Below are 16,594 nucleotides of genomic sequence, written 5' to 3'. Positions count from 1 at the left end.
TCATATGAATAAGACAGTTGCAGTTCTTTCAAGTAAGTATACATTAAATATGTGCCCGAAGTTTTTTTTTTTTTTTTAACCGTTCGTTTACGATTGCTCATTATTTGCAACATAGCTTACTTTATTCCTATTTTGTTATCTCTGAATGCACGCTGACAAGCGGAGCAGATATATACCTTAAATTTCACTCTGTTATTGCACCAAGTCCATTCTCTTTGCAGACAATAGTCCAGAGCTGTAGCTTTGTAAAACACGGAAGGTGATAACATTGACAAAATTGAATACCAGTAAGTCAACAAGTTTCTACATTTGCAAAGCAAAACTGCCAATGCAATCCATGTTTATGGGGACAAGTGTCCACCTTAATGGTTGTAAGATACTGGAAATTGTAATTCCATTGTGCGCGCAGTTCGGTTTCTGATGACCCAAAAGAAGGAATATCCAGCCCATCAACTAATTAAGCTGTATTTGCACATACTCGAAGCATTAGCACTGGCGTTTTCTTAGAAGCTCCAAATAGAGACTTGCACCCTGCGCCTGATCTCGTTGTGTCAAATGGATTTTGACGATTTTCTCTCTTGACTTGTGACAATGAATGAATTGTTAGTCTACCAGAATGATCCCAAAACATCTCTAGCGAGTAAAGTAGAATCAACTGCGTGAAAGCTGCACAAGGGAGAGAAAATTGGCCTCGTTTAAACAACAAATTAGGATACTAACCTATGACACCTTGGCTCATTTACCTCGTTGCGTCCTTCCCACATGCTAGTCGTGAAACTGTTCTAATATTTATCTCTTTTACAAAATTACTAGTCGCCTCTATTCATTTATTCACACTTTCCCTTCTCAACATTATGTTCTCGATCACGTGAAACTCAGTTTCCCTACCCTCTCGGAATCGAATTCACTCTCTTGGAAAAAAAGAGAGATGGAGAAAAGGGGAGATACAGAAACAGAGTAAGAAATATCGAGAAAGAAAGAAGCGATAGAGTAGAAAAAGAAAGAGCGAGTGGTGATAGAGAAAGAAAGAAGGAGATAGGTAAACGGAGAAAGAGCATGAAACAGACAGGAAAGAGATATAGAGAAGGAAAAAGGAGATAGGTAAACGGAGAAAGAGCATGAAACAGACAGGATAGATAGAGAAGGAAAGAAGGAGATAGGCAAACGGAGAAAGAGCATGAAACAGACCAGAAAGAGAGAGATAGAGAGAGAAAGAGGGAGATAGGTAAACGGAGAAAGAGCCTGAAAGAGACAGGAAAGAGAGAGAGATAGAGAAGAAAAGAAGGAGATAGGTAAACAGAGAAAGAGCATGAAACAGACAGGAAACCGAGAGATAGAGAAAGAAAGAAGGAGATAGGTAAACGAAGGAAGAGCATGAAACAGAAAAGAGGGTGATAGAGAAAGAGAGGAAGAAAGACTGAGAAGGAAAGAAATACAGACAACCAGATTAAGATTGAAAGAGAGTCATAATTGCGATAAAGAAAGAAAATTTGACAGAGAAACGGAAGAAGAGCTGTTCGAAAACTAACTTCGTTTGTTTCACTTTTTGACACTAGGTGTAGTGCAGGTGTGTCCCGTTATCAGCCTGGTACAAGGAAATGACGTTCAACCAATTAGACGGATAGCGGGTGTTTAAGTTCAGAGGATTCACCAAATGCCTAACTGCTGCTTTAAAGTTTTTTTTGATTAGTTAGCACGCACCACGTGACCATGCGCCACATTTTCGTATATGTTGTACATGTATTGTGTATTACTATAAATTGTATAGCATAGCACTTATCTACACGTATGTAGGGCAAAAACCTATTTTTAGAGCTGGAAAAATCACTTAAAATCAACACCATTGATTGACACCATTCGTCCTCCCTAGAAGAGGGCAGAGATGAAACACTCATCTAACAATGTGATGCACGTAGAATAATATCAAATGATTTTGTACAAAAAGGCGAAATAATAACTTGAAACGCTCTGGATGTCAGGCATCAAAACCAAAATGAAAGAATTGTTGCGTCAGATTTTCTGCTCCTCGTTAGTACACTGTCTGACACTGCAGTGGCGACTATCAATTTTCTTGTTTCCAACGACTCCGAGATCTTAGCCAATCTCCCATATTCACCAAACCTAACGCCTTCAGATTATTCCTTGCTTCCAGGAATGAAGATGTCATAATGTAGTTGCAGATTTGATACCAATGCTGATGTCATAATGGTGGAAGGACTGGTTTGCCGCTCAATCTGAGAAGTTCCAATTGAATGGTTTAAAAAATGATTCATTGACGGGAGAAATGTGTTATACCCTGTACGGGAGTTATATAGTGTCATAATAAATATCATGCTTAATTGCAAGTATTTAACTCCTTTCTTTCATAGCGAAGTAAAAGCTTTTCAACTACCCCTCCTACATCTTTAACATGGATTGAAAAAACATTAGTTCAGACAATTATTATTATATTTCTGCGAGAAATGTTCCATTATGTTTTTCAGTAATGATTTTGTTAACACGTGTGTTCTATTTCATGCAGCTTTGTGGCAGAGTACGAAACCAGTGTTCCTAGGTTCAACTTCTGTTGTTCAACTTTTCTATTCCTCGCGAGTAACTTAGAGATGTACTATAAAGTGGCGTAAAATGACCGAAATGTACGATTTAAATTTCATTTCAATTCATAATCAATGGAAAACTACTAAAGTTATTTTCTGATTAAATAATTCTAATAAGCCATAAAAACATTAAACGAAGCATATAATTATTTGACGATTAAACTTACTTTAACTAATTAACTAACTATCTACCCTTCTTAAACCTGAAGGTTTATGGTTGCAGCAACACAAGCCTTCCATTTGTCCCTATCCTAGGCAAGATCAATCCAATCTTTTTCATCCTTACCAATTTCCTTTAGGTCCATCTCAATGTTATCCTTCCATCTTATTCTTGGCCTTGCTACAGGCCTCTTACCATGACGTTTCCAAACAAGAATCCTGTAAACTCTTCTTTTCTCTCCCATTCGTGCCACATGGCCTGCCCATCTAAGTCTTCTTGATTTAATTGTTCTAATAATATCTGCACATGAATACACATTATGCAGTTCTAAATAATAAACTTAATTTAAACTTTCTTTAACTTTTAAAAATCTAGGCTTGCTTCTAGTATAAATTTATGCTTCATAGTTTATTTCTATACGGTTTCATTGAAATGCAAAATCAAATGGAAAACTCAATTATTCTGTGATTAAATACTTCTAATAAATTATAAACACATTAATTGAATCATAATACTTTGATGATTAAACTTACCTTAACTTTTTAAAATCTATACTTGCTTCTAATCTACATTTATGCTTCATAGTTTATTTCTATACGATTATTATTACAAAAACGGAGTTACACTGCAGAGCTAAAATTCCTGACATTCTTCTTTAATATGTTTTTTAGTAATCACTCAGTATTTTTTTTTAAGAAGAAGGCCATTAAGTACGTAGTTTATGTAGTTTACTTTCATTTAAACTTTTTCATTTCAACTTGTGAATAGACTCTGAGCTTCTTGCATGAATCCAAAGGCTTATTACGCATCGAAGAAACGTATTTACGGCACCGTAACATGGGAGATACAATTTACTACGTAAATCTTGTCTTGAAACTACGAGAAAAGAAAGTCCTTTGGGACACAAAGGGAATCTTCCGCAACTTAGTGCAGTTCCCGTGCGGTGCATTCCGCTTTAGAAACTTGATTATTCTCGAGGCTTTAGTTTTAAAGTCGTGAATGCAGATAGAGCAAAAGGATTTAAGCAGAAAGGTGGAGGCATTCTCTGTGTTGTTCCACAAGGAAAATCAATTTCCCTATGAAGTCTGTTGAACTTCCAACACGCTCCTCAGACACATTTACAGCTGCCAAATTGTATTTGAAGTTTTGGAACTTTAAAACTAGGCTCCCTAGTTTTTCAGCCATTGCTGACACATTCCAAATGTGCCTAAAATACATAAAATTACAAAAATTCAAGTAATTAGTTCTATATTGGATTGCTTTTCTAAATTTTGACTTAATCGCGACGATGGGGATGAAAGATGAACTGATGAAAAAGGTGATAGTCAAGCAGAGTGATACATCCGTGCCTGACCAGAGTTCGAAATATGGACATCTAACTTCGTAGCACATTGTACTGATCACTGAGTCACAAAGACTGCCTAAGATCACTAGTTCATATTGTAAATAACTTAAGAGAGTCACAGAAATGAGAGAAGAGAACAAGTACGCCATTTTCCCTCCAGGATGATCATTTGGGATGTTCTCAATTTTTTTTCTCTTGAGAGAGACAACAAGAAGAGTCAGATATTTAAATCCCAAGTTCCAGGCCCAGTTTACTATTTCCATTTTTAAAATTGTAATCCCATAATAGTAAAATTATAATACTACTCTTTAGTTCCTCATCCCCTCTAATTATTTGCACTCTTCTTATCTTGCTTTTAAGTACTGAACCTATTTTTCGAATCTTAATTTTTCCTCTATTGATCTAATCTCAATTCATTATGCATGTCACATTGTATTAATCTGCTCATTTATCAGTGTGGTGTATATTTCAATGTCATCTTCACTCTCTATCCACCACTTTGTTTGAGTCAATGATTACAGTTACTGATTACAATATTCAAATGATGTCGCTTTTAATTCCGTTACAAGCGAGTGATTTAGATGACAGAGAGCTTTGTCCTGCATGTATAAAGCAATGGCTGTAAAAGTGAATTTCTTTTATTTTTGCTTGGCTTCTATACTCTGACCCGGTTATCTCTGGAGCAAGGGCGCGTATAGCGGAAGAGAATAGAGAAAATCGAGTGGGTAGAGGGACGCAGTACACGCCGCTGCGAAGGCTGGTAACAGCAGTCACTTTCCCCTTCCACGCAATCCCATTCCCTCTCACATGTTCACTGGTGGAGCCGTCTGGCATCACTACTTGCGCAGAGACTTGTATTTCTTCGCTTGATTCAGATATACCCGGGACAGAGTATAGTTCTGGAAGCAATGCGCACTAGCAAGAATCGTAAAATTTGGTTAACAAAACAGCCTTCCAATATTTTTTTCTGATTTGAATATGCCCATACAAGCGAATTGATTGATTTGCTTTATTTTACTTCGCTTTTTGTGCCCCTTCTGGCTAATTGGCGAAAATGGAGATGAGTGATGACATGATGAAATTGATGAATGGACACTCACAATCATCCATGCCCATGCCAGGATTCGAACCCGGGACCCCTGGCGTCGTAGAAAAGCGAATTTGGTATACCGAAGATGAAACAAGAAAAGTTATAATTACATCCTCCAAAGAGGAGCAACGTTTGTCCAGTCGGTAGTGTGTCTGACTGCCAAGCGGAAGACCAGGGTTCGATTGATGGGTCGATGACCTCAGGTCTGTATGTTTTCCGTCTGCATAAAGTAGCTCTGTGGCTCACCCAGCCTCTAATCAACAGGTACACCCAACGGAAAAAGTGATAATGGGCATATTGTCCATCGTAATTTTCATTTGGTCTGTTTTCCACAATGTGCGATCTTGTAATAAAATAAAAACATCAATAAGCAACATCTTCGAATCAACAGAATTTCATCCCTTAAAACAACACAGGATGTAGAATAAATAAGACTGAGCATAGCGATGGGCAATGTGCCTACTATTATCTTTTTTCATTGGCTGTACCTGGAAGTAATCTTGGGTGGTAAAAAAGGCCGGAGCGTGATGCTGAGACATCACCTCCGCTGTGGTCGAGATCGAGAATTTGTGGCGCCGTACCTTCACACTTCCTATAATCTTGTGTAGTATTTAGACAAGGACTCGTGTGTGATAAGGGTAACCTCATAACATACCTTCGTTTAGAAACACATGTTATTCCTGCAGCTGATAAAATATATTGATATGTTGAAGTGAAGCTGATAAAATATGGTCATATGCGCACAATTGATTCAGGAGCTTTGGATCTCAACTCAAAGAGTTTGATATTAATTGGATTCACAATTATCTAAGATTTTATTTCAATTATGATGCATTGAAATCTAAGTTGACTTACCTATATTTCATTTTTAATATTTTACATTAATTTCGGCCACTTTAGAGTGATGAGATGAAAAGACTATCAGAAAGAATACCCATGATCAGGCCATGTCATACGATAAATCGCTTCTCTTTACAAAAGATCACTTTAACCTACACACTCTTAAATTTCACCTTTCCCCAAGTACGTCACTACCAGCCTGTACAGAGTCAATAGGTAATAACATTTTTATGACACACTGCAGACTAGTGTCGCAATAAAACCAACGGAGTTGCTTCCAAAGAAGAAGATTCCTGCCAGGTATACATCAGGGAACAAGTCCCCTAAAAATTGTTCAAGACAAGTGCTTCTTAATGCTTGTTGTGTTACAACAATAACGTGCGTAGTTTAGCGTCCATCTCTTCTCCCTGCTTCCAGAAATGATATATACACCAACTGGATTTATGGTAGATTATAAGTTGACATATTTCCAATAGACAAAGGAGCTCGAGTTCGTATATGTTGACACTTGCTAAACATATATTCCTCTCACACTTGCAGCTTTACGATGTCTCACTGTAATCAATATGTCCTGGATTCGATCTGCGGTGGAGCCACCTAGCATAGTGTTTCGTATCCGACTTTAAACTGTAGGTCTACTCCCGATTAGCCTATCTAAGCATTTAGAGAACAAAAAAAATTAACAAGGAGTCTTGCATCCTTATTTGCTACATTTTATTTGACAAAGTGTACCGTTGTTCGGCCATGTAGTGAGAGATTCCTCGCATGACGAAAGTATACCCAAACTTACGCTAAAAATATCCGAAGATAATAATTCTTAATAGTGGCATTATCATCCACTTAGATGTCTGCACTATTTTCACAGCTAGAACATATTATTTTAGAAACAATGTTGATAATAGCACATAGATGAAAGGTAGAGATAGATGTCTTTTGGGTTTTGTAGTCTTCAAACCATGGGTTTGTAGTCTTCTGCATACAAAATATACAGATAGTGGTTGCGTGATGTACTGCGAAACCAGTGGCTTGAGGATCGAATTCTGGGTTAAACATAGGAGTTAATTCTTCTATTGAATTCATCGCACGATTAATATTGACGATGCAACTTCTTAAAACTGACAAAACACAAGCCTAATTCATTGTCAGAGCTATGGAAAGATGTTGAAAGAATCGCAGATAATGATCTATCCACACAACCTCAACACCCGTAAAATTTTTCATAAGGCTCAATTTATGGCCGTTTTGGTTCTAATTTTACCCTATACTTACACCCCACCGATGAAAAATTCTGGATAAATCCCCGCCTGCTTCCTGACACTCACTCATACAATGTTCCTTATTCCATAGGCTACCGAATCAGCTAACATCTCAAGCACAATAGATATATTCAGCTCCTATTCATCATTTATCACCAACCTTCAAAAATAATTGTGCATAAGTAATGTTATTGCGAAACTAGGCTATTTTTAACCTTGGTACTGCTTGGGTTTGTTTAACACTATATAGTCTGTCTATTGTTTTAATACTGTTTCTTTCCGGCAAAAAAAACTTCACGTATTTTATCTTCTTAGCTTTTTATTGCCTAAAAGGAATTTTGGCATTTTGCATATTGAACCATTTTGAACTTCAGTCATATTAATGGACACAATTTTTAAATGATTTATTATGCCATTTGGAGTCTGTTCGTAAATATGCTTTCGTCATAGTTCCATTTACGACCATCAGTTACAGGACGGTTTCCGACTTTTGAAGAGTATTTCCCTGTTTGTACTGAACTTGTCAAATGGATCGTAAAGCATTTAGGCGTCGCGTCATTTCTTCACTAACTCCATTTGGGTGCTTTCATTGTGAATTATTGATATTTGTTGAACAGAGAAACGGGACGCTCCACCTGGGCTCTTGCGTCATCTTTCTCTTCACTTGTCAGCCAATGGAGAGAGCGATAAACGTAAAACTGACTGTTGAAAGTTTCATTTCTTAAGCGCATAGGAAATTCTACTTTAAATCTGACGTCATTCAACTGTGATGGAATATATTTCAAAAGTTTTGTTAAAGTACAATTTATACACAGTTATCACAACTGAAATTACACTTTTATCAAATGTAATGAGTCTCCTCAGGGAATTAGCATATATTTCTAGTTTTACTTTGCTATGCCTCTCTAGATACATTATGAATATGAAGACGAACGATGAACTAATTAAATATATGACGTGACAAACACGCATCTACGACTTACCAAGGATGCAAAACTTAGCGTCGCGCTAAATACTCCACTACAGATGTCGGCAGGAAATCAGAGCCAGTTCACCTTCATTACAATGGAGAAGAGTTAAGAATTATGTGATCGAGGAGACCAGCCAGAATAAATATATATTGCATGAGATAAATATTTGAAATCGAGAAAAAATAAACCTCTGTTCTAACATCCATACATTTTATGTACAAATATCAAACGTGTCGATATCTCTATCATAGCATGTTTGCTATCAGTAAAAGGTAAGTGTTCTAACTGGTAACACTCTTGAGAAGAAAGAGCTCAAAAATTATGTATTGAAAAGGAAACCATACTTTAAAGTAGTTAAAGCTTTATCTGGAAAGTGAATCAAACAAAACATCCTATTATTTTACATGTTTCACAATGCATGAGTTCTTATTGTACCCAGTGCGAAATTTTCTCACTTGTCATTTTTATGCTAAATGACAAATCTACTGGCGTCTGACATTGGGAGACTTTTCTATCTGCCAGTTGTCATCGAGGGTTGTATGCTGAAGCCACCACTGGAGGGCGTGGTGATCTCCCTTGAAACATGAACGTTCTATACTCTGTCCCACGAGTCTGCGAACGGAAACAAGTCCTCTGTGCAAATAGTGACGCGAGAGGACTCGACCAATGAACGCGTAATACGAGATGGGATTACATTGAAGGGTCAACCCGATTGCAGCTATCAGACGTTTGCAGCAGCGCGTACTGCTTTGCTCAGCCCACTTGCTTTCTCCCCTTCTCTGCCGTTATGCGCGGCCTTGCGCCACGGACTACTAGGATGGAGTATAAGAACAACACCGGGTCCATTGAGACAATATTGCCAAGCGTTACTTCTTGCTGCGTTTTTTGCATTAAAAGGACGTACAATGAGTCGAGATCTTTTAACCACTATTTTGCCCCGCGTTCACGAGAGTCCACTCGTAACAGGACTCTTTAGAAACCTCAAGTATAACAACGGAATGATATAGGAAACTATACTCTGTCCCGGTTATCTGTGGAGCAAGGCCGCGCATAACTTTAGAGAAGGGAGGGAAGAAAGCTAGTGGGCGGAGCAAAGCAGTACGCACTTCTCCAGTCACGACTTCATTGGTCTAGCTCTCTTGTGCCACTACTTGCGCAGAGACTTGTTTTCGTTCGCTTGCTCCAGAGATTGGCAGGACACATTGTAAGCACTTATAGTAGGTTTAGCAACATTCAGCGATTGGTTCAATTGCGTTCGGCTCTCATCATTTATTTTCGCCTCACGAAGTGACACAAGTGAACTGATCGCTGATTCGTTCCTAGACAGATTTTAAATTTTAGTAGGTCAGAAACTAGTTTACTTCTGCGTTAAGCTGATTCCAAATTGTCGATCTGTTGTAAGAAAAAAGCTTCAAACTTTTCTTACATTAGACATATTATCTCGTATTCAATGATTTTGATTCCAAATTACCTGCTACGCTGTAATTTCTAACATCATTAACTTTTCATTATCTTTTTCATATTTGTTTTACATTATACAGACCAAGTGTGGGTCAGTGGTAAATATGATTGTGTCGTCCAGAAAGATCGCAAGTTCAAATCGTGTGACTGCAAATCTTGACTGAAATTTTACCGTATTGTGCCAGCCATGCAAACGAATCCTGGGATGGTACTTTGATGAAAGTCACTTCCTTGTTCCGTTCTATACATCCTACATCGCCTCACTTCCCTGTCCCAGATAACTTAACAGTTCAGATATGCGACGTTAATTCAATCTAGCAACCATCTAAATTGCTCCATTACATTTACTATTACGGTATTGGTATTTTGTTGTTCTTTCTTACATAAACAAAATGAAATGTTATTTATAAGTGTGTGTATATAACTTGGCGGGGAGGGCAGAATCGAAGTTTTTTTACATCCCATAAAAATTGCGTCCAGTATTGTCTGCTAAATAAGTGTTGCATTTCCGAAATCCCCAAAATTACTCTTTATTACTTTGCTATTCAGGTCTCAGGTGGTTAAAAATGTAACCTTAACTTGTAAATTTTAATAAAAATCCGATTTAGGGGAGGGGAAAGTGCCCCCTTGCTCCCACCAAGTTACGCTTATGAGATATACTGCTGTCATAATGGATCAAAATGTACTTCTTTTTGCTTCATTCTGGCATTTCGATTATGTAATCATCTAGGGCATTTACTCCCAGAGATTCGAAGAACAGGTCTTCTTTAAGCTCCATGCTTTCATATTGCTTAAATTCTGAATTGAGGCATGCTTTACAGCTCATTGAATTTCATGGAAAATAACACACGGCCAGGAAATTCACGCCCAAAAAAATGGTCGGAAGGATAAAGCTTGCTCTGTAACAATACAGCCACTTTCCAGGCCAGATCTGAAAGCTTAATTTATTCAGTTCTCTCTCGGTACGTACATTGTGCATGTGGGACGCTGATTTAATGGAAAAGTTCAAAAGAACCCCGGGAATTAATGAGAGCGACGGAGATATAATGCACGTGCCCTGCAACAAGTATCTGTACACTTGAACAGGTCAACGGGGATTTACAGCGGTGTCACAAAACTTAGTGGAATTTATGAAGAGCGGAAAATGTTCCATGGATCATTCTGGATGGTGCCTTGTTGCAGATGTTCCCTCAAGCAAGGATGTAAAAAATATGCTGTGGGATTGTTTCTAAGGGAAGGAATAACACGTGACATATGCTCTCGTCCCGAGTTACATTTTTAACGTTACTGCTCTATAAAGTAACAATTTTATGTTTTAGGAAAGCGGTTACTTTTTAAGAACGGCATAGTTGCTTCAAAAAGTAACGAAACTCAATAACACAGCCGTTTACTGTAAGTAACGGCCTACTCTAGAGAAACCTTGATTTATTTGTTTTGGTTTATTTTACTTCGCTTTTCTGCCACTTTCGGCTAACCATGAAGATGAGGATGAAATGGTGATATAGATGAAGACTCACAACAGTCGGGATTCGAACCCGGGACCACTTGCGTCGTAGGCGTAGCGCGCTGTGCTAACCAGTCTGCCACGGAGGCCAGCTGTAAAGAAACTAATATCTGCTAATATCATTCCATAAGAAGGCTCTAGGCCGGCCCCCGTGGTGGAGTGGTTACCACATCGCCCTACTACGCCAGGGTCCGGGTTCGAATCCCGGCCTGGGCATGGATGTTTGTGAGTGTCCATTCATAAATTTCATCACATCATCACTCATCCCCATCATCGCAAATTAGCCAAAAGTAAAAGTGGCACAAAAAATCAAAGTAAAATAAGCAAAATCAATCACGAGAAGGGTTTAGGGCTCACTCAGCCTCTAATTAATGCCTTCCTGGTAAATTCTGTGGAGTAGTGGCGTCTGGATATTGGTGCTTATCACATCACTTCAAAAGTGGCCGAGATCAAAATCGTCAAGAGCTCTAACTTTACACTCTATATGTGCCTTGCAGAACGTTGCAACACACAGGGGGAGCTACTTTTTGTGAAGTTTATTGTGAAACGTAACTATTGTACTTAGAGGTACGTATACGAATTCAATGCGGCAATTGTTACTTCATACATTGTTAAAAGGCTGATTTGTACACAAATGCGTCTCTGGTATACCGTTATACGGTATAAAAGATTGTTTCTTCATCTTTCTTCAGGAAGCTCAAGAAAGTGCAAGACGAATAATGTTCAGTGGCATTCTCAGGAAGGATCTGAAGTGAAGTAAAGCTCGGAGAAAAAGAAAGATTTGATGTGTTCTCGTTATCTCGATAGATGCGTCAGGCTTTGTTAATGTGAATTTCAGAAACCGTTTGCTCGGATCTAACGACAGAGTCTGTGAGCTTTTTGTAACAATTTCGTGCCTCATTTCTTGACCTCAAGCAGGGCTGAAGGATAATTTAAAACAAACTGTTTTTTTAATCAAGTTGCGTAATGTTTATAATTCCAAACTATGTAGGCCTACAGTGTTTCTCCATGAATTATACATATTTTGCAGTTTGCAAGGGGAAGGGAATAGGGTCGTTCAGAATAAGTAATCTGCAGTCTGTCTCTGGAATCTGTGGAGCAAGATCACGCATAACGGAATAGAAGGGGAGAAAGCTAGTTGGCAGAGAAAAACCGTTCACGCTGCCGCAAACGGTTGGTAGCTGCACCCACTACTCCTCTCACGAATTCATTGGTCGAGCCCTGTCAAGTCACTTCTTGCGCAGAGACTTGCTTTCGTTCGCTCGCTCCAGAGATTTCCGGGACCGAATGTAGAAGTCATCACAAAGAATATCCAATCAGGAATTAATAGACGATAATACTTAAGAGTAACAACTGGATAATTTTAGTAGACTATAGAACTGAATTTTATTATAACTTACATACTTGCTAATGGTGTAAGGACTGCTTCCAATATCACACTCTCTCACAAGTAAAGACACACAAACGGTGTCTTACTCCACGATGTATCCTTTCCTACGGTTTCTCTTCTACAGAGTAATCAGGAGCCTCGCATTTCCTCTTAAATGCTTAGCTGTCCTGTAGCAGGAAGCAAGCTTGAGGAGAATGCAGACAGGCCATATAATTATTACAATATTTATGAACATGATTAGAATAAAATATTTTTTCCCTTACACTCTATCCCGGTAATCTCTGGAGCAAGGAAACGAAAACAAATCCTCTGTGCAAGTAGGACTCGAGAGAGCTCGACCAATGAGCGCATGAGAGAGAAAGTGGAGGGAAAAAAGCGGCTGTAGCTACCAGTGGTTTGCAGCAGCACGCATTACTTTGCTCCGCTCACTCGCTTTCTCCCTTTCTCTGCCGCTATGCGCGGCCTTGCTTCACAGACTCCCCGAGACGAAGTGTAATTGGTTTATTTCATGAGTTTATGTGCGCAATGTTATTGCCTTTACTCTCAAGTTTTGTTTTATACGGTTGAAATTATGTACATTGTACATAAAGTGTGTGCCCTTTATTATAATATAGTGTACAAATACTGTATTTTTGAAGCAATATACTCTGAATACTTGGAAACTACCAACACATACTTACATTTAAAAAGTGTTAAGTTCCATGTATGTGAAATTTTCCGTACATCAATACAAACTACTTCATGAGTACATAAAGCGTAAAATTATGTTCGTTGAATAATAATCATGACATGTTATGTTCCCATGAATTAATGTCACTTGTTTGCTAGTAAATGCTCTGAATGTTTGGAATCAGAATACTTCGATCTAGGACAATTTTTTACTGTCGAAGTTTTCAATATTAATTTTCAACTTGCATTGATATTGAATAGACATATTCACCATATTAGCCCTACAAAAGTGATAGAGCTACCGTAAAGGTTCCATGGTTTTCTATAGATAAATAGTTCGTTTACGAATCTGAATATTGATGTCCTTGTCCAAGATTAACTTTGTGTACCGTTTACAGTTTCCAATTACCGCTAACAGAGTATTTTCTCTCGACGTGAATGAAAGACCCTTTATGAATGACCAGCGAGAATGAAATTCACTAGGGGCAACACAATTTTCGAAAAAGGATGAACAAAATGACCACTACTAATGAACTAGCTTAATATTCAATGCAGATGTTGTTTCTATGAACAGATCTGGTTTGACCATTACACAAATAAATCGAATCGAAACTGATTCCCTTATTGTGAATTCCATATTTGACAGTTGCAAAATATCGTCATGAAATTTTACGGTAGTTTCTCTGAACGTTTACGATTATAATTATCAATTATCCAGGCTTAACCCTTAACAACTACACTCTGTCCCAATTATCTTTGTAGCAAGTAAACGAAAACAAGTCTCTGCGCAAGTAGTGAGTGACGCGAGACGGCTTCACCAATGAATACCTGAGAGGGAACTCGATTGCGTGGAGGCGGGGAGCGACTGCAGTTACCAGCCTTCGCAGCAGCGTGTACTGCATTGCTCTGCCCACTCGATTTGCCCCCTTCTCTGCCTCTATGTGCGGCCTTGCTCCAGAGATAGTTGGGACAGAGTGTATGGACCTCCTCTCAGACCGTTCTGAATTTCTCTTACTATATTTCCCGCACCCCTCCTATTATAAGTGAACCCATCTCCTAACTTTTCAGTTGAGATGCTGGCTAGATGGTATCAAGGTCACGAAGACTTATACTCTATCCCAGTAATCTGTGGAGCAAGGCCGCGCACAGTGGCAGGGAAGGGGGTGGGAAATCGAGTGGCCAGAGCGAAGCAGTACACGCTGCTGCGAAGCCTGGTAAGGACAATCGCTTTTCCCCTTCCATGCAAAACCATTTACTCCCACGTGTTCATTGGTGGAGCCGTCTCGCGTCACTACTTGCGCAGACATGTTTCGTTTGCTTGCTCCAGAGATACCCGGGACAGAGTATAGTTATGTTTGTTTTTGTTACGTTGTCCTTCTAATTACTCATTTTCAATTTCAGAAAGAGATTTAATATTACTTTGAACTCCTGCTCTTCAGACAACATAAAAATGTAGACATTTTAAGAATTTAGAATTTCAAAAGAATATAAAGAAGCCGTTGTTGCAATTTTTCACCGATTTTTCCTCTTTGCATAAATTACGTTACGTTTCTTTAATGAAACAATAATAATTGAGAACTGGTTTACAATAGTCTTCCTTAACTGTGTCAAGTTACGAGAAACGCGTCAGAAATTAAAAATTGTAATGCAGCTAGTTCACAGTTTAAATGAAAACAGCGGTCTGACAGACTCATCCAAAGTTTTGTTATTATCAACTACTATTGCAGTTAAGGGTTAAATTTTGAGGTAATTAATTGTAGAAACCTAATTCTTTCTTTTACAGAAGCCTGGGCTCAGCATGTCATGGGTCTCTTCTTCCTGCTGTGTATCGCGCTGCATTGACACATGCAGGAAATTATAATCGCCCACACCACCCAGCTGTGGATCACTCCCAAGATGCTATCCTCTATGTAACAGTAAGTGACTTAAGATTCCAACATTTTGCAATACAGGGTTTCCCATAAGTCTGTAACCATAGGAAAAAAACACGGGCGGTGGCTCAGTCGGTAACGCGTCTGACTACCATGCTAAAGGTCCCGGGTTCGATCCCCGGCCGGTTAAAATCCTGGAACTTTTCTAACGTTGGAAGCGGCCCCGGCGCCCACCCAGCGTCGAATACCATGGGTACCTGGGGGAAACCCTGGGGGGTAAAGGCGGTCAGGGGCGTGATACTGATCACATCACCCCCACTCACGACCGGATCAAGAAAGTGTGGGGCGTTACCCCCACACCCCCTATACGCCTTCACGGCGTGGTGCTGTGCACAGGGGAGCACTTTACCTTTTTTTTTATTACAAAGTTTGTTCAAAGTATTCGTCGCCATTGTATCGCATAGACCATTGGTTCTCACACTGTGGTGCGCGTACCCCCAGGGGTACGTGAACTACTTGAAGGTGGTATGCGATCAGCTCGGAATAGGAATGTCGAAAAATGCCCACACGACAACATTTTTGCTGCAGATGTATAGAGCAGATTTCATTGTTTTCACACTTCATAGCTTTAAAGCCCAACAGGAAAATAAGGCTGATTTCGTCACTGAGACACTCATCTTCGTTTCATATGTTTTGAAATAAAATACTCGTTCAAAATCTAGACTAAATTACGAGCCGAATCTCTGCTTGAAAGTTTCAAGTGCACAACCAGACATGAAGAAACTATGTCAGGCTATGCAGGCAAGCACATTCTTCTCACTTGAAACTCGGACGATTTACAATAAAAACTCCAAAAATGGGCTTGACAATTTGTTTACAAACTTATTTTGTTCTTTATTTTTTTCAGTAACTCTGAAAAAATATTTGAAAATATTTTTTTATATACTTCTTAGCATACGTGTGTTTCACAATTTTATTTTTGTAACTAATCATAAAGATTGTAAACGTATAAAATAAGAAACGTAGGATTATTATGCTTATTTGTTAACCATCTTTCCACATGCATCACGCATGCCATTTTGCTCCATTGCAGATACATGCCTCCAACATATAAAGAAAGCCCCACCTATCAGGCAGCGAAGAAAATCCCCAAAGCACACCTATGGTGGGAGTACATTAGACGTGATCCACTGGCATACACAGTTGAAGATCAGCTCTCCTTTCGTGCAACACTTTATGGATCATACTCGCAGAAATTTGCCGACAAATCTGCAAAGTGCTTTATTTAAGGATAATGTTTGACAGGGTCACTCCTATGGCGTGGTGTAAACTTTGTCGCCTTGTAATCCAGAGGCTCCGGGTTCAACCCTCTGTGGAGCCACATAGCGGTTTGGATCCTGATTTAAACTGTACAGCCAACGGCAAAGTAGGCAATTGCCC

General features: G+C 38.9%; 1 protein-coding gene across 1 annotated transcript in view; it reads left to right on the top strand.

Annotated features, from left to right (window-relative positions):
• The window catches only part of LOC145984223 (uncharacterized), a 497,863-nt gene that overhangs the window by 386,721 nt on the left and 94,548 nt on the right, over positions 1-16,594 (top strand). Inside the window, exon 3 of the mRNA XM_083117786.1 lies at positions 15,067-15,199. Within this exon, the coding sequence (XP_082973912.1) occupies positions 15,067-15,199 (133 nt within the window). The remainder of the gene's footprint in view (positions 1-15,066; positions 15,200-16,594) is intronic.

The sequence above is a fragment of the Lepisma saccharinum genome, chromosome 2 (assembly GCF_977018435.1).
Source record: "Lepisma saccharinum chromosome 2, izLepSacc3.1, whole genome shotgun sequence".
NCBI lineage: Eukaryota > Metazoa > Arthropoda > Insecta > Zygentoma > Lepismatidae > Lepisma > Lepisma saccharinum.
Note: the sequence above shows the minus strand (reverse complement) of the source record. Positions and strands in the feature narration are given on the sequence as shown.